The sequence below is a fragment of the Euprymna scolopes genome, chromosome 6 (genome assembly GCF_053919585.1).
Source record: "Euprymna scolopes isolate OS-2025 chromosome 6, ASM5391958v1, whole genome shotgun sequence".
Taxonomy (NCBI): Eukaryota; Metazoa; Mollusca; class Cephalopoda; order Sepiida; family Sepiolidae; genus Euprymna; species Euprymna scolopes.
In genome coordinates, this window is record NC_136487.1 from 75138907 (window position 1) to 75160974 (window position 22068).

The 22068-nt window shown below is 31.5% G+C and overlaps 1 protein-coding gene across 2 annotated transcripts in view; it reads right to left on the reverse strand.

The window, feature by feature from the left end:
• The window catches only part of LOC145277708 (multidrug resistance-associated protein 1-like), a 320419-nt gene that overhangs the window by 248756 nt on the left and 49595 nt on the right, over positions 1 to 22068 (reverse strand). For both annotated transcript variants that reach the window (XM_080129406.1, XM_080129407.1), the window contains exon 5: positions 2421 to 2549. In XM_080129406.1, coding sequence (XP_079985532.1) covers positions 2421 to 2549 — 129 coding nt within the window. The remainder of the gene's footprint in view (positions 1 to 2420; positions 2550 to 22068) is intronic.

The window sequence follows — 22068 nt, forward strand, 5'->3', positions numbered from 1 at the left end:
CGTGATCAGGTTAGCTGAATCGTTTAGACTTGGTTTGGAATTAGAAGGTGACAGATGGCTTCACAGACGTCTCCCCCCCCCCCTTCACTGTAAAACTATAAAACCAATTCATCGTTTGGAGTGAAATGAATCTTCGCCAAACAGGTACCAGTCTCCCTCCAAGACGAGATGAATTCAGATGGACCAACATTGACGATGCACGAAGGTATGTTGAAAAATACATGTCCCCCCCCACACACACAACGGCTTATGAACATATCATTTAATAGACTGGACCACTAGACGATCACACAACGTTAACTCTGATTAGACGATCACACACGATCCCCCTTTACGATACAACAACACAACACTAAGAAGACACGGAAAGAAGCCATCAGGCAAGAGCATGAACAGTGGCAAATGGTGATCACTGGAGACTTAGCTAAGGATAACTGCACAACGCCAAACGTTTTGCAAAAAAAACAAAAAAAACAAAAAAACAGACAATAAATTTAGACAATGAGTGAGGGAAATTGGTAAGGGAACAAGCCGAATCACTTGTTTTGAATTCTAACATTTTCAGAAAAATTAATATACCTAAAAAAAAAAAAGTTGCGGATATTTTAAAATAAGGTTCACTAGAATTGCTCAAAGAAAACAGATTTATCTCAGTTTAAAATGTTTAGCAATAATTTTTTTTACTTTCTTTGGGGGTTGCTGACATTCTGGTTACATTTTAGCTTAGACAAATAGCAAAATGTGTTATTGTTTCGTATTTTTTTTATAATAGCCACAAAAAGGGAGGAAATAAGCATACAACAAATAAATGCTGCCAAAGGCAATATAAGTTATTCTTTTACTTACCTGGACATTTCTTTTTGTTGTGATTTTAAGTTATACTATAGTATTCATTTACTTAAAAACAAAAGTAGTGTCAAGCATGTGGAGTTAAAAACAACAACAAAAATTATCGATAATCACTCAAAAATCGAAAATTAAACAAAATACTGGTATAAATATATCCAATAAATAGACAATAAACCTAAATAGAGAATGAGTGAGTAAACAGCAAATAATACAATTTTGCATCCAAATAAATATATTTGCTTCTGAACCTAGAAATCGAAGATTAGATTATGCAAAATAAAAGATAAATGCTTAATATGGCCATATTTTAGGGTTAACCTCAAAAGGTTGTTATCTTAAATTTATGCGTCCGATAGTCTGAAGCTAAACTATTTATAACCATATAAAAAGAAGACTTTGTTTCATGCATTGTGGTTTCATAACAACGGTCAGGTCAGGCATACTTTAGTCACAACAAAAAAAAAAAAAAAAAAAAAGAAAAACAAACAAACAGAGAGCTTAAGAACCGAATAATTTACTTGACTTACAAATCGTGAGAGTTCTTATTTATCTCCAAGTTTTGATAAATAGATCAACCGGAATGAGAACAGGTAATAGTGATATCTTACATAATGAATGTCACAGTCTAATATATATATATATATATATATATATATATATATATATATATATATATATATATATATATACAGCGTGGAGCGATAAAATTATCGCCCTAGAAAAGACGACATGATTCCATTTCCGTTTGATGAAAACCGACTTTCTTTTTTTGATGCAGACCATCTACTAGTTAGCCAGTTGTGTACAAATCCCAAAAGCGATAGGAGCCTTCTATAATGTCTAAAAGTGATACAATGTTCAACGAGGGAGATTGGAGATGCGCCGCTGTACAACTTATGCTCTCTACCGACCAAGTTATGACAACAGAACCATTGCAACACTCTCAAAATGTAAATCTGGACGGTTCAACGCTTGATGGTGTGGCCAGGGCGTTGAAAATAAAGTTTCCAGCCACGGTTATGGTTTTGGTGTGATTTCAAGTGAGGGCCACATCATGCCACCTCACATCTTCGAAGTTGGGCCACTTTCATCATGATTAGTGTTTGTGCCAAATTTAAAAAAAAAATCCAAGTTTTGGTTATTGAGAAAAGTGCGAACGGACGAACAAAGGTGAATTACTAGGTCCAATTCCTCCTTTGTCGGGGGGGGGGGGGGTGAGGACCAAAATATAAGTATAGAAGGTGCTAGTGTACGAAAAGGATCCCACATTTCTAGCCTTTTTCTGCTCTCGAAAAAGTTATGTCATCTGATACTAACCGGTTTTGCATAATACAGAAACAAATATATAATAAATAAATGTTACCAAAAGGCAAGATAAGTTATAATGAAAAAAAAAAAAACAGTTCAAAGAAGGGGCTATGTCAGGCTGTTCAGTTAGCACCACGTGATCTACTTTTTTCAAGAACAGATGGAAGCTAGAAATTTGTGATCGTTTCGTACACAAACACATTATAGAAAAATCTAACACAAAAGAAACGAAAGAAAGAAAAGCAAATGAAAGCAAGAATTACCTTAAGAATAATCTTTGAGTAAAATGGAATTACTCCAGCACTTGTGGAGAGCAACCAAAAAATAAATAACACACCCGAAGTGATGATTCCCTGTAAACGTTCCACTTGTATAAGTACGGCAGCTAATACCTGAAAACGAAAACAAAAATAAAACTTGTTATAATTTCAAAACACTTGTACGTGATTGTAAGTAAGATACTCTTTTTAAATGGTCTACACCAGGATTCGATTGTTTGATACATCGAGTACGTATGTTGGCTAGTAGATATATTACCTAGTGCATTTTTTTTATATGTTGGGATGATTAATCAGAATCAGAACTGTGAAGAAGAAAACGGAATTTTTTGAGGTATCGGAATTGGTATTGGAATCAAAACAATTGGGTCTATTTTCCGATACCTAAAACAATTCTTTAACTTATTATTATTTTATTTTATGTTTTTTTTTTTTGGTTCGTTTGGTTCAGTTAACAAATTATTTTTCCATTTCATGTACTCATTGTAAAATGATAAATATATATTGACTTTAAACTACCAGTAAAACTAAAATCTATGGATGACCGGTTTCAAGTGTATTTTTACATTTGCAATACCTATATACATATACTTATATACATATATTATGGTTATCCGAAAATTAAAAGCAATACATCCACAAAAAAATCAGGAAAAAAAAATCAACTCTATAATTAAATATTCGGTAATTGTATCGGAATCGGGAAAATATTAAAATCGTACCATCACTAGTACATATTAGTGATTTTGTTAGAAGTGTTGTAGACAGCAGTCAAAAAGAGATCTACTAATCTACTTTCTCAGGCAACACCGGGACACGAGTCAGTTAGTATATATATATATATATATATATATATATATATATATATATATATATATATATATATATATATATATATATATATATATATATATATATATATATATATAAGTTTCAATACCAAAATAAATGTTGGAGCATTCTGTTGTATTTGTTGAAAAAGATTAAATAAAAACCATGACGAAAGGAAGGTAGATTCAATTGCTTGGTACCATTTATAACAAGACCGAAATCTGTTCAGTTATGTATTAACTGTTTTTTTTTTCAAACCGTCTGATGAGATGCTATTCTGGAATATTTTTGAATAACATAAAGTTTAAAATTGTCCTAATAGTGTGGAAACAATTGTAACATACTTGAAAAATACAACATGATGCTCAATTTTTTTTCTTGTCTTGGTTTTGAAAACTTTATATGAACGCTGGATTACAGAAATTGATAATCATGCTTAATATTTGAGTCAATTTACTTTGACTTAATTTTTATTGGTATATGTACATTGCCAATTGATGATATATTTTGATATATCAAATTATTGGATAAAAAATATTTACTAGCTGTACCCTGCCATGCGTTGCTGTGGCTCAATTTGGTGTAATGGAAAATTCTAATAAAAAGAGAAAATGCACGTTTCTTATATTATTAGTACAGCAATCCACTCCACAAAGTTAAAAAAAAAGGCGAAAATAAAAAAAAAAATGGTATTCTTGGAGAATTGGATCCGGATCCTCGGGAGTTACTGTCAATCATGGCTTGGGCTCGACCAACATTCAGTGGATTAAGCCGAACATTGCTAAAATGTTGAAACGCTAAATAGTTTTTTTTTATTGTATTCAAAAATGTGAGTTTTAATTAACATTTGGGTGAGGGGTGTTACTATACACAGATTCGAAAAAGTTGTCTAAAAACAAATAAATGAAAGGAAAGGTAAGGTAAATTATGTTTCTACCTTACTGAATAACTTTTTAGTGTTTTTATTTAATGTAAAATGTTTAATCGTCGCGAAAAAATCAGTGCTTATCGATGTATTTGAAAAAGACAAATGGTCGCGGACTCTGTTGAATACGTTAAGTTTGGGAAAATCAGTTAAAAACTAAAAAACTATACAAAACAGTGTCAGACACCCACTGATTATATGTCATCGTGACATAGGCTGACATATTCGGTAGGTTTCTGACAGTATTTTGTATAGTTTTTAGTTTTAAATCATTTTCCGAAACTTAACATGATCAACAGTGTCCGCCACCATTTGTATTTTTCAAATACACTGATAAACACTGTTTTTCGAGCCGATGAAACGTTACAGTAAATAAAATGGGTTTGTATTACTAAACACAGAAACGAAAAAGTTGTCAAAAAATAAATATAACAAATAAATGTTATCAAACGCAAAATAAGTTACTTTTCTATCTAACTGGATAAGATTTTAGTTTTTTTATTTAGTGTAAAATGCTTAATCGGTTCGAAAACATGCAGTGTTTCTCGGTATATTTGAAAAATACAAATGGTGGCAAACTGTTGAACACGGTAAGTTTGGGAAAATGAGTTAAAAGTAAAAAACTATACAAAATACTGTCAGGAACTCACTCAATATATGTTACCGTGACATAGGCAGACATGCATTCAGTGGTTTTTAACAGTATTTTGTATAGTGTTTTAGTTTTAACTCATTTTCCCAAACTTAACGTGTTTAACACAGTCTGCCGCCATTTGTAATTTTCAAATATAGCAGTAAACGCTGTGTTTTTCGAGCCGAATAAACAGTTTTCATTAAAAAAACTAAAATTATCCATTTTGGCAATAAAGTAACATATCTTGCCTTTGGTAATATTTGTTATACATTTATTTTTTGACAACTTTTTCGAATCTATATGTACAGTAGTACAAACCCAATAAAAACACTAAAAATTATCCAATTAGGTAGAAAAGTAATTTATCTTGCCTTTGAAAATATTTACTTGTTATATATTTGTTTTTGTTGACAACTTTTTCAAATCTTTGTGCAAGTACAAACCCAAAACAGGTATTTTTCTGTCTAATTTATTTTTTGTACTGCGCTTAAATTAAACATTTTTTTTACATTAGATCCACCTCCACAATTTTCGACTATGCTGAATAAGAAAATCTCATTTAAAATTTGCAGAGGCAAGTAGTTTTTGAGATATAAAGACCTGTACTATGCTATATAATTCACTGGCGGCCATGAATAAACACTCCCAACCGCCCCATATTAAGAAGGGCTTTTGGAATAAACAACACCCATGCTTAAGCACGTGTTTTAACCTTTTACCTGTCTTTCGTCTGTTAAAAACGGCTTTTGGAATAAATACCACCATTCTCCCCATGTTAAGAACGGCTTTCGGAATAAACACCCCCAATCTACCCATGTTAAACATTGTAAAGGTGGACCTAATGTGAAAATTTACCTTTTGTTTTTTTTAATAAATTGTTAGTTGAAAGCACAGCATAGTGAAAAGACACCATTCCCTCCCCTTGGTAAGAATGGCTGAAAAAAATAAGGGTTTTCTTGGTAGAAACTTTTCTGTATTTCACCTAACAATTTCTGGTGCTAATGCACTTACTGATCCGCGCTATTTTTTAAATAGTATTTCCAAGTTTAATTAAAGTTTTATGATATGTGTTTTTATTCAATTATAAGGTTAAAGTACAGAATAGGTACAAAACACCCTCCCCTCCCCATGAATGGCTTTTTAAATAATGTTATTATTTCAGCACGGATCACTTTCTGCATGAGTACCTAATATTTTCATTTTATTTTATCAAAAAAGATATTGTGAAATTATAAAAAAAAAATAAAAAGATATTGTGAAAGTTTAATTTAACTTGAAAAAAATTAAAAAAAAACAAACAAAAAAAAACAACAACGTGAACGGCGCGTTCAACATTGTAACCGGAACTTATTTGGCAATAAGGTCACGTTAGTCGAGTAATGGGTGCTAATGCACTTACTGATCCGCGCTAATTTTTAAATCGCATTTATAAGTTTAATTAAAGTTTTATCTTTTTTTTTTGTACTTTTTTAGATTAGGTCCACCTCCACAATTTTCTTTTAAGTGACGACTTTTATAGGTCTTCGACTATGCTGAATACGGAAATCGCATTGAAATTCTGCAGAAATAAGATAAGTAGTTATCGAGATATAGATAGTTGTTTTATGCATTGTATTCTTTGGCGGCCATCTTTGTTACGCGCGTAGATTTGTTTATGACGCGCGCGCACTCGCGTAACAAAGATGTCAGACAAAGAATACAATGCATAAAACAACTATTTATATCTCGATAACTACTTATTTCTGCAAAATTTCAATGCGATTTCCGTATTCAGCATAGTCAAAAACTTATAAAAGTCGTCATTTAAAAGAACATTGTGGAGGTGGACCTAATCTAAAAATTTACATTTTTTTTATTCAATTGTAAGGTTAAAGTACAGAATATTTACAAAACACCCTCCCCTCCCCATGTTAAGAATGGCTTTTAAAATAATAACGTTATTATTTCAGCACGGATCAATGTGCATGAGTACCCAATTTCTTTAATAAAGAAAAAAAAAAGCATTCATATTTTCTTATGTAAAAACAACTGTTAAAAAAAAAAAGAAAAAGTGTACTTTCAATTTTATAAAAAAAAAAGGTTTTCTTAAAAAAAGAAAAGAAAAAAAAAACATTAATCGGTATTCATACACTTATTGATCCGTGTTGAAATAATAACGTCATTATTTAAAAAGCCATTCTTAACATGGGGAGGGGAGAGTGTTTTGTACCTAAAACATATAATAAAACTTTAATTAAACGTGGAAATACGATTTAAAAAATAGCGCGGATCAGTAAGTGCATTAGCACAGATTTATTATTTAAGCACGTTACCAATCCGTAAATTTTCTTGGAAAAAAACTGTACTTTTACATAACAATTTATAGTTATAATAATAGAAAAGTTCATATTTTTTATATCGAAACAACTGTTTAAAGAAACAAAAAAAACAAACAAAAAAAAAAAAAAACACAAAAACAAAATAACAAAAACCAAAAAACAAAAAAAAGACAAAAAAAAAACGAAAAAACAACTTCGACTTCAACTTTTATGATTCAACTCAAGACGCAAGCAAGCAACTTTTTTTGCCTGATATAATAAAGAAAAAAAAATTAAATTTAAAATATTAGAAGATAAAAATGAATTTAAATTTTTTAAATAGGGAATGTTTTTTTTTGTTTACTTATCGAGTAAACAGAAAATGAAATCTAATTCGTCTCGTCAAATCGTGGTGTATGAAATGAATTGAAACGGAAGTTCAGTTCTATCAACAAAAAAAAGGTCCGCAGTATGGGCTTACGAAAAATATTTTTATTTTATTTAATATTTTATAATTGGCGATGTTAATTTATTTCAATAGCATGGAAACATCGCTCGACTTTAAAGATGGGTTGTCTGAAAATTTCAAATAAATTGGTAATGTAGAAATATGGTTTTATCGATTTTGAATGAACCAAGAATTACATAGAGAGAGACACACATACACAGAATCAGAGAGAGAGAGAGAGAGAGAGAGAGAGAGAGAGAGAGAGAGAGAGAGAGAGAGACACATACACAGAATCAGACAGAGAGAGAAAGACAGAGAGAGAAAGAGAGTGGGAGAGAGAGAAAAAATAAAAAAGGAACAAACCGAGTTATATGTTCATCAACATTTCGTCTTTATTTCGAGACTTCCTCTGTCTCGAAATAAAGACGAAAGGTTGATGAACACATAACTCGGTTTGTTTCTTTTTATTTTCTCTATTTTGTCGGAATACTATTTCCATTATTCCCATCACACACACACACACACATATATATATATGTGTGTGTGTGTGTGTGTGTGTGTGTGTGTGTGTGTGTGTGTGTGTGTGTGTGTGTGTGTGTGAAGAGAGAGAGAGAGAGACAAACAGACAGACAAGCAAACAGACAGAGAATTTAATGCTTTTCACGACCACTGAACAAATGTACAGCAATTTATCTACAATAGTTTAACTCCGGATAAGTGTTTTGTTTTTCTCTGAAGATTACAGAGATCAATTAATATCACTTATCAATTTGTAGTACTTTAACAAGAAAGATTACATAACCACACGTCTAATGTCGTTATTTAATTGCCTTCCCGCGAGGGCAAAGTTGGACACCATGTCGGTTTTTAATGTGGGGAATTTTATTGCGCTGAAGCGAAGAGAGGAGCTGTCCAAATTTGCTGAAAATATAACATGACATCATTAAGTAGGTTAATCCCGCCCTTTTCCGGCTGCAATCTTTTTACGCGGTCTTCTTGGATGATTTTATTTTGAATTTATTTTTAATTGTGACATTCATTTTCGAGTCCCGATAATGACATATTAATGTCGAAACGTTTGTCGATATGCATAAACGCCTTATAATGTTTATATGATTCTATTTATAAAAGCGGTACCCTGTTTCGTTCATGTTAACTATTAGGTTGACGAGAAAGTTCTTGCGGAATTTGAAATTTTGATTTGAAATTATGTATTTCCAAATAAGTTTTCATTACAATACCTTTACTTTATATATCATTTTAAAGAGTGTTTTTCGCTCGATCTAATAGTTTAAATTACAATCGTTTTAAAACAATTATGTCTTCTTTTCAGAAGGTTGAATACAAAATGGAATATAAGCAAATTCGCACAATTTTCTTATTTCAATTCAAGCTAGGCCGAAAAGCTGCTGAAACAGCTCGCGATATCAACAAAACTTTTGGCCTAAGAACCACTATTGAACGCACAACAGAATGGTAGTTTAAGAAATTTCATGGCGGCGACGAGAGTCTTCAAAATGATAAACGTAGTGGTCGGATGTTGACAACGATCAATTAAGAGCCTTAATCAAAGTCAATCCACGCGAAACTGTTCGAGAACTTGCTTCTGAATGAGACGTAACGTATACGACTATTTCCAACCACTTGAGAGAGATTGGACAGACAAAAATAATGGGTGCCTCACGAATTGGACGACAACCAAAAGAAATGCCGTTATGAAGTATCATCTTCCTTTCAAAAGAAACAAGAACGACCCGTTTCTCGACCGGGTTATGACTTGTGACGAAAAGTGAGTTCTTTACGACAACCGGCGATGCTCAGCTCAGTGGTTAGACATCGACGAATCTCCACAACACTTCTCGAAGCCAGAGTTGCACCCAAAGAAGTTCATGCTGACTGTTTGATGGTCTGCGACTAGTTTCATCCATTACAGGTTTTTATTTTTAATGTAGGCGGAGAAGTACTGTCAACAAATGGATATAATGCCTAAGAAACTTCGACAACACCCAGCATTAGTCAACAGAAAAGACGTAATTCTTCCCGATGACAATGCCCGACCGCACGTTGCTAAACCGATCCTGCAGAAGATGAACGAATTGGCTACGAAACTCGTCCGCCATACTTTTTAGATCTTTCACCTACCAACTACCACTTTTTCAAGCATCTTGACTACTTTCTGCGTGAGAAATGCTTAAAAAACCTAAGCGATATCAAAAACATCTTTAGCGACTTGATCGCCACCAGAACGCAAAGTTGCTGACATAAATGCGTTGGCAAAAGTGTGTTGATTCTGATGGTGCTTATTTCGATCAATAAATTTTTTTGTTTGAGCCGAGATATGTTCGTCTGAATTTAAAAGTCAAAATCCGCAAGAATTTTCTTGTCAACTTGATACACATATATACACATATAAATATACATATACACACATATTTATATATAGAGATAAAAAAGGAACAAACCAAGTTATGTGTTCATCAACGTTTTGTCTTTCTTGCGAGACATCCTCTGGATAAATACAATAAAGACGAAACGTTGATGAACACATAACCTGGTTTGTTCCTTTTTAGTTCTCTATTCCATATTTCTCCATTTCCATTATTCTCATCATTAACACACACACACACACACACACACACACACACACACACACATATATATATATGTGTGAGTGTGCGTATGTATGTATGTATGTATGTATAAAGAACTCTGCGTTTATTATGCTAACCTTACGTGTTCTTGTATCTCACAAACTATTAATGTAAAAAATAAATACGTATTCATCGAAATTCAAGTATTTCTTTATTATTCTCTTTTTACATCTTTATATCGACGCTTGACAGCACTGTTTCTGTTCTCTCTTAGTGATAAGATGATTCCAATATTTTTCCCGATTCCGATACAATTACCGATTCGAATTATTTATAAATCTCTAAATATTTAACTGTATAGCTGTATTTTTCCCCTATCGGTTTTAGCTTCACTGGTGGTTTAAAAGCAATAAATATTTATTATTTTTTCATTATTACCAGCAATGAAAGATTTTGTTTTAAACAAAATCAAATAAAGAAAGACAATTAAAAGAATCGTTTTTGGCATCGGAAAATCGGTACAAATTTTTCCGATTTCGATACCGATTCTGATACCCTGAAACCCTCAAATATTCTGATTTTTCCGATTCTGATTACTCGTCTCAACACTAATAATAATTTGAAACGACACTTATATATATATATATATATATATATATATATATATATATATATATATATATATATATATATATATATATGTCGTTTCAAAAGAAATGAATCCTATTTTTTAAATAAAGAGTTGAAAGGCTACGAAGACGGGAATGGAACTATTAAAATGAGCGAACTTTTGCCTAATCAGAATTAATTTTCCACATAGTCACTACCATTTTCAATGCACTATTGCCAATGATTGGGTGGTGTCTGTGCATGGGCGTCCGGAGCGTGCTTTGTCACTCATGTCTTTGCCGCCACTCTGAAATCGACGGACCCATATAAATATGCTGCAATTAATTGCATCGACTTCGTAAATGATCAACAGGCCTCGGTGAATGTTGATCGGTTAAATACTTTTTATGGAGGAATTCAATGATGTATCTCCGCTTCTGACTTATGTCCATGACAAGGATGGCTTTCTTAGAATCTCACACCATCAATATCTGCAACAGAAAAATACAACTTTCATGTCATTAATGCATAAGTTCAATCATCATAGCAATGCAATTTGCACTCCCCTCTGATCCATTCGGAGGAATAAAATATAAGAGACATTACTTTTGGATATGTCGACTCCAATATTATTCCCGATTCCGATATCATTTTCCTTGAGTGGCCTCTGGGCCTTGATAAGTGGTGACTCCCATGTAAAATATATATATATATATATATATATATATATATATATATATATATATATATATATACAATTACCGATTCTGCACTAAATCACCGTTTCCGATACAATTACCAACTTCAATTCCGATTCTTTATAAATCTCTAGATATTTAACTATAAAATTGTTATTTTCTCTCGATTTCCGTAAAAACGCATGTTAACTGTGCCTATATTTTCTCAGACGTTAAAAACACCCGTGGGGATGATCTATAGATTTTAAATTTTCTAGTAGTTAAAAATAAACAAATATTTATAACTAAAAGTTCAGTCCAGCTTTGCTCGGGTCCTATGTACTGTTCATAACTTTATGTGCATATGTATATATACAGTCAAAAGTTTGACTCATATCCAGATAACCTACATCTAAAATTTAGACCCAAAATTGGCGGAGGAGTTTGGTAGAGTTTGCAAAGGTCAACCCTTTCAATCAACTTTGACCTCTTGGCAGCCAAATTTTCGCCCAAAAACTGATTAAAAAGCTTGCTGCATGTCTGAATACCCTTTATGTAAAATTTCAATTGTTTAGACCCAAAATTGGCTTATAAGTTTACTAGAGACGGCAAAAGTGAAATCTTTTGAAATTAACCCTTTGATAGCCAAATTTTCGACCGAAAACCGATTAAAAAGCTTGTTCTATGACTGAATACATTTTATGTATATTTTCAAACGTTTAGAGCAAAAATTGTCTCAGTAATTTGATAGAGACAGCAGAGGTTAAATTTTTAAAAGCTTTGACCCAAATTTTGACCCCTTAACATTTATTGTTTTGGGCTCAAATCAAATTAAAAAGTTTGATCCATGTCCAAGTAACCTACATCTAAAATTTCAAGTGTTTAGACCAAAAATTGGCGGAGGAGTTTGGTAGAGTTTTCAAAGGTCAAATCGTTGAACTTTGACCTCTTAACAGCCAAATTTCTGACCGAAAACCGATTAAAAAGATTTTCCCAAATCTCAATACCCCTTATGTCAAATCTCAAGTCTGTAGACTGAAAATTGACGGAGTAGTTTGGTAGGGAAATGTACACACACACACACACACACACACACACACAATTTCGCTTTTATAGATATATAGATTTTATTGTTACTACAAGCAGTGGAAGACTTCGGGTTAAATAAAATCAAATAAAACAAAAACATAATTAAAGAAATCGTTTTTGGCATCGGAAAATAGGCACACATTTTTCCGATTTCGATACCACCAAAAGTTCCAATTTGTCCAATTTCCAATTCCGATTCCGATTAATCGTTCCATGTTCGTTTGTTTTTGTGAATTTAACTCGAGTTTTATTTCCTTTATTCGTTTTGCAGTATGAACTCTTATATCCAAGTTATTACAAGCCAGGCAGGTTTAAAAACGGCGTGAAAAAAACAATGAAGGACTTCACAACAGTATAACAGTGATACTTTTTCCTAGTTTTTATTGAGGTGACTTGTTTTTGTAGAAGGATGATAAAAATGCTTCTTTTTGGTTTTACTATTTTTGACCAAAAGTTAGAATGTTCTTTCTTACGTTTCTTCCGTATGTGGGCAATGCCTTACACTTTAATATGTATATAGAGTGTTGCTTGACACTTATAAGTCTTTGGCAGTCTTTGGCTAAGTTTTGTAACGTTAACTTTGGTTGTCCTAATTTTGTTACATTTTTCGTATTATTTTTGCGTCTTTCGCGGTTACCAGTCCTTGCACGAATATTAAACATTTTGAAGAAATCTCTTCTTAGTTCAGAAAGCTTGAAATCGTCACAGTATCTATTTGCGACTGATGCATACGTCAAGCAGTCTCCATTATCTTATCTTGTTAATTTCAGATATTTCCACCTTTTGTGGAGCAGGAAAGTTTTGGGGCTAAATATGTCTGTTAAACGTCTTATGGCTTCGGTAAAAGTCAAATCACTAGTTTATCAAGGTACTATATAATCCACAAACCCGTTGATCTTTAATTTACTTAATAGATGAATTTTTTAAAAGTCTATACATTTTTCACAATCTATTTTATATAGATCACTATACCCTTTTGAAATACGTAGCGGATGTTTTATTCTCGTTTGGGGGATAGGTGAAATTATCAATTTCACTCCAAATAGCATTTTTTCATAAAAAAATATTTTCATTCTCGGTATTTTCACTTCTATTCGCCACTGTTCGTATTATTCCTCAAACTGTTGCTGTCTTTCTTCAATTTTTGCTGTTGTTGCACTAGTCTTTCGTTTTCTTCTGTTGTTATTCCAATAGTTTATGGGATGTTTTCATCATTTCTTTGTTGCTGTTGCATTTAAAGTTTTTGTAATTTTTCTACATTTTTTAGCTGCTGATCGATTTGTAATTTTATTAATTTAAACAAACTAACCTTGAATTCTACGTTTAAAAATGTCGTTATAAGTCACGACCAACGTAAATATTGTAGTCACTAAAAGTCACTAAAAGTCACGTGACCTACCAATGTAACAGGTCTAGTCCTACAGTCACGGATCCATGGTACTGACTGTAACACTATTTCTTATCTCTGGCAACACCAAACTATCCTGCTGGGCAAAAATCGGTCGGTCATGCGGTCGTGGATCTTTGACACTTGGTAAAAAAATCCTAGATTCCTTAGACGAATGATAAAAATATTTGTCTGTGTTGGAGATTCAGAAAAGTAAGTATAACAATGGTAAATGAAAATGACATTTGTGCTCGAAGAGCAAACCGGTATCCGTGTCATTTCAATGCCATTTGTTTGAGCATTAAAGAGAAACTAAACAAAGTTTTGACTTTGTTTTGACAACAAGAGAATTGTTGACGTATATCAAGTGCAAGCCTTGATAACAGAATTCTTTAGACGAAAGAGAGAGAAAGGAAAATATATTTAGGGAAGAGAAAGAGAGAGAGAGAGAGAGAGAGAGAGAGAGAGAGAGAGAGAGAGAGAGGGGGACTCTCTTGCCGGCTGAAGCCTGCATCCTCTCTTCCGACCGATCCAAGATGTAGACCCCCGCTCTGTGAATTCGAAAACTCTGAAAGTTAATTTTGAAATCCCCAAATGAAAAAAAAAATATTTGGCTTATCCTAAAATCCGAGAAACTCCGAATTGTTTAACTTTTCTTACACAAACTATATATGGAATTGTGTTGCGCAAATAATTATTTTTGTTGATAAGAAAATCATCTCCGGGTTTTCATTAATTGTTGATTACCTGTTGATTTCAGATGCATGTTTTGTGCGCTCAGGGCATCAGAACAGTAATTTCCAATCGCCAGTGAATCTCTGGTTACATTTTGAGTGGGTTTATCATTAGGCGAAGTTAAAATTGTATTCTTGCAAGCGTGCTCGTGTGCACGACCTATGCACAGAGGGATTACATTTATGGTCCCTTGACGCAGGATCGTGCGTAACTGCCTCCCATTGTTATTACACTGATTATTTCCAAGAATCGTTATTATCTATTTCAGCTCTTAATTGCCGCTGAATTCATGAAACTGGTTTAAAAGTGACAGTATTTTATTTTCCTGAGAATAAAAAAAAATATTTTACATTTGGACACAGGTGTTTCATTAGAAATTTGCTGGAATCTGTATTAAATATTAATCAACCACCTCAGCAAAAATAACCTGCTTAGTGACATGCAATATTGATTCCGTTCTGCTAGATCTACAGAAGATGTGCTAACAGTTATATCTCATAGGATTAGCGAATTTCTCGACGGAGGCTTCCTTTCTAGGGAAATTACTCTTGACATATCAAAGGCCTTTGATAAGGTATGGCATAAAGGTCTACGCCACAAAATCTCCAGCTACGGTATAGCTGGAAATGTCTTTTCAATTATTAAATCATTTCTCTCTGATAGGTTCGTAAGAGTAGTGGTTGATGGGCAGAAATCAGAAGCTTACAGTATTAATGCTGGAGTCCCTCGGAGATCAATCCTGAGCCAAACTCTCTTCCTGATCAACATAAATTATCTCCCAAAACCACACACTAAGATCATTTGTAGACATTTATGCTGATGACACTACCCTCTATCGCAACAAGTTATTTCTGATTTTTCTCTTCTGATCTTGATCACGTGATACAATGGAGAAAGAGGCGGCTAGTCAATTTTAAAAATCTAAAACCAAGCTTCTATCTTTCTTTCATCAACGCCCTGATCCCTGTCTGGCATCACTCGAAATTAATGGCTCTCGTCTTGGGGAGGTTCCATGCTTTGACAAACTCCTAGGTCTGATCTTTACTCCTGATCTGTGATGGAACACGTACATCAAATCTGTTGCCAAGGCTGCTGGAAAAATGGTGGGATCGTTCTATCGCTCTAGTAGATATCTTACTGCTAATGCAGTTCTCTATCTGTATAAGAGCCAAGTACGTCCAAGGATGGAGTACTATTGCCACATTTGGACAAGAGCTGCTAGAAGCAGCTTATCCTGCCTTGACAGAGTTCAAAATAGAGTTCGTAGCCTAGTGTAGGATGCCCTTTTCTCTTCCCTGCAACCTTTCCCATGAAAGAGACGCTGCGAGCCTGTCTCTGCTTTATCGTTATTTTCATGGCAAGTGCTCGTCTGAGCTGCAATATATGGCCCCTCCCTTGCCTGACTTACACGAAAAACACTCGTCTAACTGAAAACGCTATCAATAATTTCCCTCACTCTTTATCTGTGCCTAAACCTAAAGTAGATTCCATTAACAAAACTTCTTTCTTAGAACTGCACGACTGTGGAATTGTTCCGTTTTCCTGCTTTCCAATTGACTACAACATGGTTGTCTCCAAGTCCAACGTGAACAAATTCTTGATGAGCCATCCCCTTACATAATCAAATTTACCAAATTTCCACTACTAACGATTATTACGACATGTTCCTCTTGACCACTCCACATTTATTAACCCTTATCCTCGGGTGGCTTCCGAGCCTTGATAAGTGGTGACTCCTTTGTAAAAAAAAGTCCTTTTTTTATAACGCAGCAAACAATGTTTGAATTATTTATCTCGTAACTGTATATTTTTTTATACGGATCTAAAAAAAAGTGAATTCTTAGACAGAAAGCAAACATTTAATCTCGACCTTAAGTTGTTAATTTCTTTATTTTAAATTTATTAAATTCTGTTAAAAACCTTTTTTTTTTTTGTATGAAAAAAACAAGCCTCAAGTATATTATTTCTGTAAGTGAACTTTTTGACATAATATTTTTTTTTAATGTTATGGCTTGCAATTAGCCACAAAGAAAACAGAACAACGGAATAGTTTAAACAATGTATTACTGGAACAACATAAAAAGATTAGAACTGAAAAGAGCAGTAAACGTCACCGAGCAGGCGAGCGTCGCTCTGGTGTTTAATCCGCACCTGGGATCAAAAGGTCTATGGTTTATATAATGGATAGAACAGTCCATTTGGAAGGTGATTCCCCCACAACAGAAAAGTCTTTAGCTTTGTTCAAAAATATAAGTCAAACATATTTACATAAAAAGTATATACTAACATTGTTTATAAATAATTTCCAAATAGTTAAAAAAATTTGGCATCAACAAGTTTTATAACAATAGCAAATTTCATTAATTAATCGGTTTTTGATATTTATACTGAAATAATAATATTATTTATTATTATTTAGAAGCTTACTCTTAAAACTATCACCTTTATTTCCTAAATTCATAATCCAGTCTTTGTAGTATTCGATTGTCTCTTACATTGTACGTAATTACGTAATAATACACGTAGTTTTACATACCCGTATATATATATATATATATATTTATTTATTTATTCATATTGAATAAAGTTCGAATTATGTTTACTTTTTTAATGCAATTGTTTAAAAATAAATAATAAACAAATTTTTGTCGTTTACATCATGAAACAACAAAAAGGTTTATTTATAAGATCTTGTTTTGCAGAAACAACACACAATTTCTCTCTTTTGAATTAATTATTGTTTTTTTCTTTTTAATTAATATTTAATATATAATAAGTTTAGTTTCAGTATAAATCGTGCATTCTACGGATTTCGATGGAAAACAATACAAAAATGTAATTTCTGTATTAAAATTAATCTTGTAATTTCTATTTTTATTGCAAGATGAGCCATTAAAATATTTCAATGTAATTAAATTCATATACGAACAAATAAACCCAATTACACTGAATAAGGTTAATTATTCCACTATTTATTGTTCTTTTTGATTAAAAAAATTACTTTATCGTTTGATTGTAATTTGTTTGTTTAATAATTAGGTACGGGCAATTTTAATGGCTGTTTAGGTATGGGACCTGGTTTTGAACGCCGGTTAATCATAATATTTTAAAAAATTTTGGTTACTTTTTGATTATGTTTAAAAGATTACAGCTTAAAGTTAATTTCTCAAAGAAAAAAAATAGCGTGTGAAATAAAAAAAAATACATGGAATAATTTCATCTCAAATCTGAAAAACCGTATATTTCACGTAAAAATTCATTATGACAAATATCGTGTTTACATTTTTCTGGCAAGAGAAATATGTTTTCTGGAATTATTTCCAAGTGAAGTATTAAGTTAAAGTCTTAAAATAATGAATTAATACAATAAATGTACTTAACTTTTGCTAAAAAGGGTAATACTTATCCAAAAATATAGCTATGGTAGCAACAAGATTAGTTTCGTGTAAAAAAAATTCATGGCGGCAAAATTCAAAGAACTACGGAAGCACATTAATGAGATAATTTCATTATTATTTAACAATTCAATTTAAAAATTCAGTGAATTTAATTCACTAAGTTACAATGACAATTTATTCATTATAAAATTTCAAACAATTATTAATAGAATTTAAACTTTCATAAACTTTAAACGGCATAAATCTTAATTAAATTCATTAATTATACTAACATATTCATTGAAAAAAAGTTAACATTATTTTTTATTAATATCTATACAGAAGTCAAAGTGAAAAGGAAACAATTTATAATTATTGAAAAAATTAACACTAAAAAAAAAAAAAAATACAAACTTACGTTTTAATTAATCGGAATGTTTACGTGAAATTTAAAGTCGACTTTACACAATTTGAAACGTATCTGAAAATGACATCGGGTAGTTAGAGGGAGAAGGTAGGGGCATAGTTGGAAGGGGTTTCCTTTTCTTTTCAAGAATGGTCATCCGTAGTTACCGACGTGGAACGTTTGTATAAATGTTTCTATTTTTTAATTTAAGTATTTTGTATGTTCCTGTTTTTAAATTTTTGTTTTAATTATTGTTCAATATTATATAAAAAAATATGTTACGCCGAAAGTTTCACATTCTTGCGAGCAAGGAAATTATTAAAAGCTTGCATATAAAAATTATGCGAAACCTGTAATTTAAAAAAAAAAAGTAGCAATATTTTTTGCAATAATAATTTTTTTGTGTGAAAATGCGTAATTCAATGGTAATATTGGTAGTTCGAGAAATTCATTTTTCTTCGAGTTATATCGAATTCATTAACACGGACTTTAGGGGCTTTTTTCGTAATGTTCCTGTAAAAATTATTTTATTTTATTTTTATTGTTACAAATTACGATGATTTATGTATATAAAAAAAGCAAAAATAAATTCTTGCGTTTTTTATTTACTACTGAAAACCATAACTTTAGTAAAGGCATTTTTTTGTTTAAAAAAATAATACATTTCCGCTAAGATTTAAATAAAAATCATTAATTCATTATATTCCGCGATCATTATTTAATAAATACTGAACATTTTATTAAAATTGGTTAATTTCCTGATTTTTGGTGAATTTTTAAGAAAAGAGAGGGGCCAAAATGTTTATACATTTTGAGCGTCAGCATTCATTTCACCCGTGCCTATTAATAATTGTTTATTACCTAAATTCATAATTCAGATTTTTCAGTATTTATGATGTATGTGCTTGCCACCGCACGAAGATATTATATTCCAAAAATCACGTAAATCGGTGAAGTAGTTTTTTTTTTTATTTAAGAAAATCAAATTTTATAACACATTTTATAGAAGGATTACTGTGCGCCATCTTAATTTCAAATGATAGGCTGCTGGCGACATCTCTTGGGAATGTAGGATCAACACGGGTAGACAATCGACTTTCCACCTTCGAGGAAAATACTTTAAAACTGAATTTTATTGGTTTTCAGGGGCGCTGAAAACGAAAATAACGTTTAAAATTCCGGCAAACGAGTAGTTTCCAAGATACAAAGAAATGTTTTGAAATTAACATTTAAATATTATTTTCGTTTTCAGTGCCTCGAAAACCTATTTGATTGTCGTCTGCTTCAAACACGTAATTTTAGATGCATGATTATTTTTATGATTTATATGGAATAAAGTTCAGTTTCTGTATAACACGAATCGTGTTCCTTTTCTATCTTAAATGCAAGTAAATAATGGACGAATTTTAGTCTTCAAAGTCCATGAAACAACAAAATGTTTATTTACTTTTAACGTATAAACACACTACGTTTCCATTTTTGAATTCTTGTTTTTGTTTTGTTCTGTTTTTTAAATTAATCTATATATCTATAAAAGTGAGAATGTGTGTGTGTGAGAGAGAGAGAGAGAGAGGACATTTATCAATCTATAAACACAACGGATGTTTAATCTACAGACTCGAAATTTGGTATATAGGATATTCAGACATGTCGAACACTTTTTAACCGGTTTTCATCGGGAAAAATCCGCTGCTAAGGGGTCAAAATTGAATAATTAGTGTGTGGCGGTCGTCAGATTTTTATCTATTTGCTACATGTTTCAGTAATGCGCATGCGTGGATGGTTCACATGACAGATTCATTATGTTAAAAGTAAGTGGGCTTAGAAAACACTTTTTAAAAAACGTGTAAAGCTGGCCGATTGGTTATCATACTTGACTCACTGTCTTTAAGTTTTGGTTTCGATCTCAGCTCAAATATTTTCTTTTATTGTATCTACAAGAAGTGAATTGTTTAGAAAATCATAATATTCGCATGCACATGTCTCATTCTCTGTATGAATTAAAATATTACATATTTTACGACCGGGCAACGCCGGGCAACTTGGTAGTATTGAATAAATCATGTTTATTATTTTTCTCTTTTTTAATTCAATTTTAAAGGTTTTTCAAATTTTTTTTTTTTTTTTTTTTTAATATTTTATTCATTATCGACAATCAGACTGTTTGACAAATCTTGCTTGCTAAATTCCACCTTCTATTCTGGCATTGCTTCTCGCCCATCTTTCTCGGATTAATTGAAATATGCAGTTGATCTGGGTTCAGTTATGGATTGGGGTAAGGAATGACTTGTTTCGTTTAATCCTGTTATGACTCAGCTATTATCTTTCAATCGTATGCGTGTCCCTTTCCTTCTAGATTCTAATGGATAGTTCTGCTCTTGATAAGAAATCGACTCTAAGCCTGTTTGGTCTTTCTTTCTCATCAAATCTTTCTTGGAGTTCATATATTGAATCCATTACTCTTTCTGATTCTCGTAAAATCGGCTCTCTCCATCGCTCTAAACACTTTCCCACACCTGAGGCTATTCTCTATCGCTACAAATTCACAATCCAGCAATGTATGGAGTACTGTTGTTATATTTGAGCTGGTTTATATGTGTCCTATTTGAAGTTTCTTGGTAAATTACAGAAATTTGATTAGCCCTATACTTTCTTCTTCACTACAACCTCTCTTTCACAGGCGTGATGTTATTAGTCTTAGTTTTTTCTATAAATGTTATTACAGCATGTTTTCCTCAGGATTATTTGATCTATTTCCTGCATCATTTGTTCCATCTCGTTGGACTAGAGGCCTCGTCGGTCAAGAGGCCTCGTCAATTTATATATTTTATAAATATATATATACATATAAGTATTATATTTATTATTATAATTATTTATAATTATATATAATTATATATATAATCGAAATAATACACTGATTAGAAATCAGATGAAAGATCCTGATAGATATTACTTCAAGTAATACTTTCAGGGCGATCCTAGCCAAAAAGGAGAAGCTCAATATTTAAGCATTTCATTTCCTCTGATGATATGGGCCTTTATTGAAAATCCATGGATTAAGGAAATCAACATAACCCCTTCTATATATTCCTTTTCTCAAACAATAAATTCTTAATTTGAATATGTGTCTATATGTTGTTTTTTTTTCAGAATTTAAATATAACCACTAAACGTTTATATATATATATATATATATATATATATATATATATATATATATATAAATATAAATATATAATTATTTATAATTATATATATATATATATAAATATATAATTATTTATATATATATATATATAAATATATAATTATTTATAATTATATATATATAAATATATAATTATTTATAATTATATATATATATAAATATATAAATATATAATTATTTATAATTATATATATATATATATAAATATATAATTATTTATAATTATATATATATATATATATAAATATATAATTATTTATAATTATATATATATATATATATATATATATATATATATATATATATATATATATAAATAAATAACTCTTTTCCTGATCTACATTAATGATCTTCCAAATCACATCCTTACATCATTTGTAGACATTTATGCTGACGACACTACCATTTATGGTAGC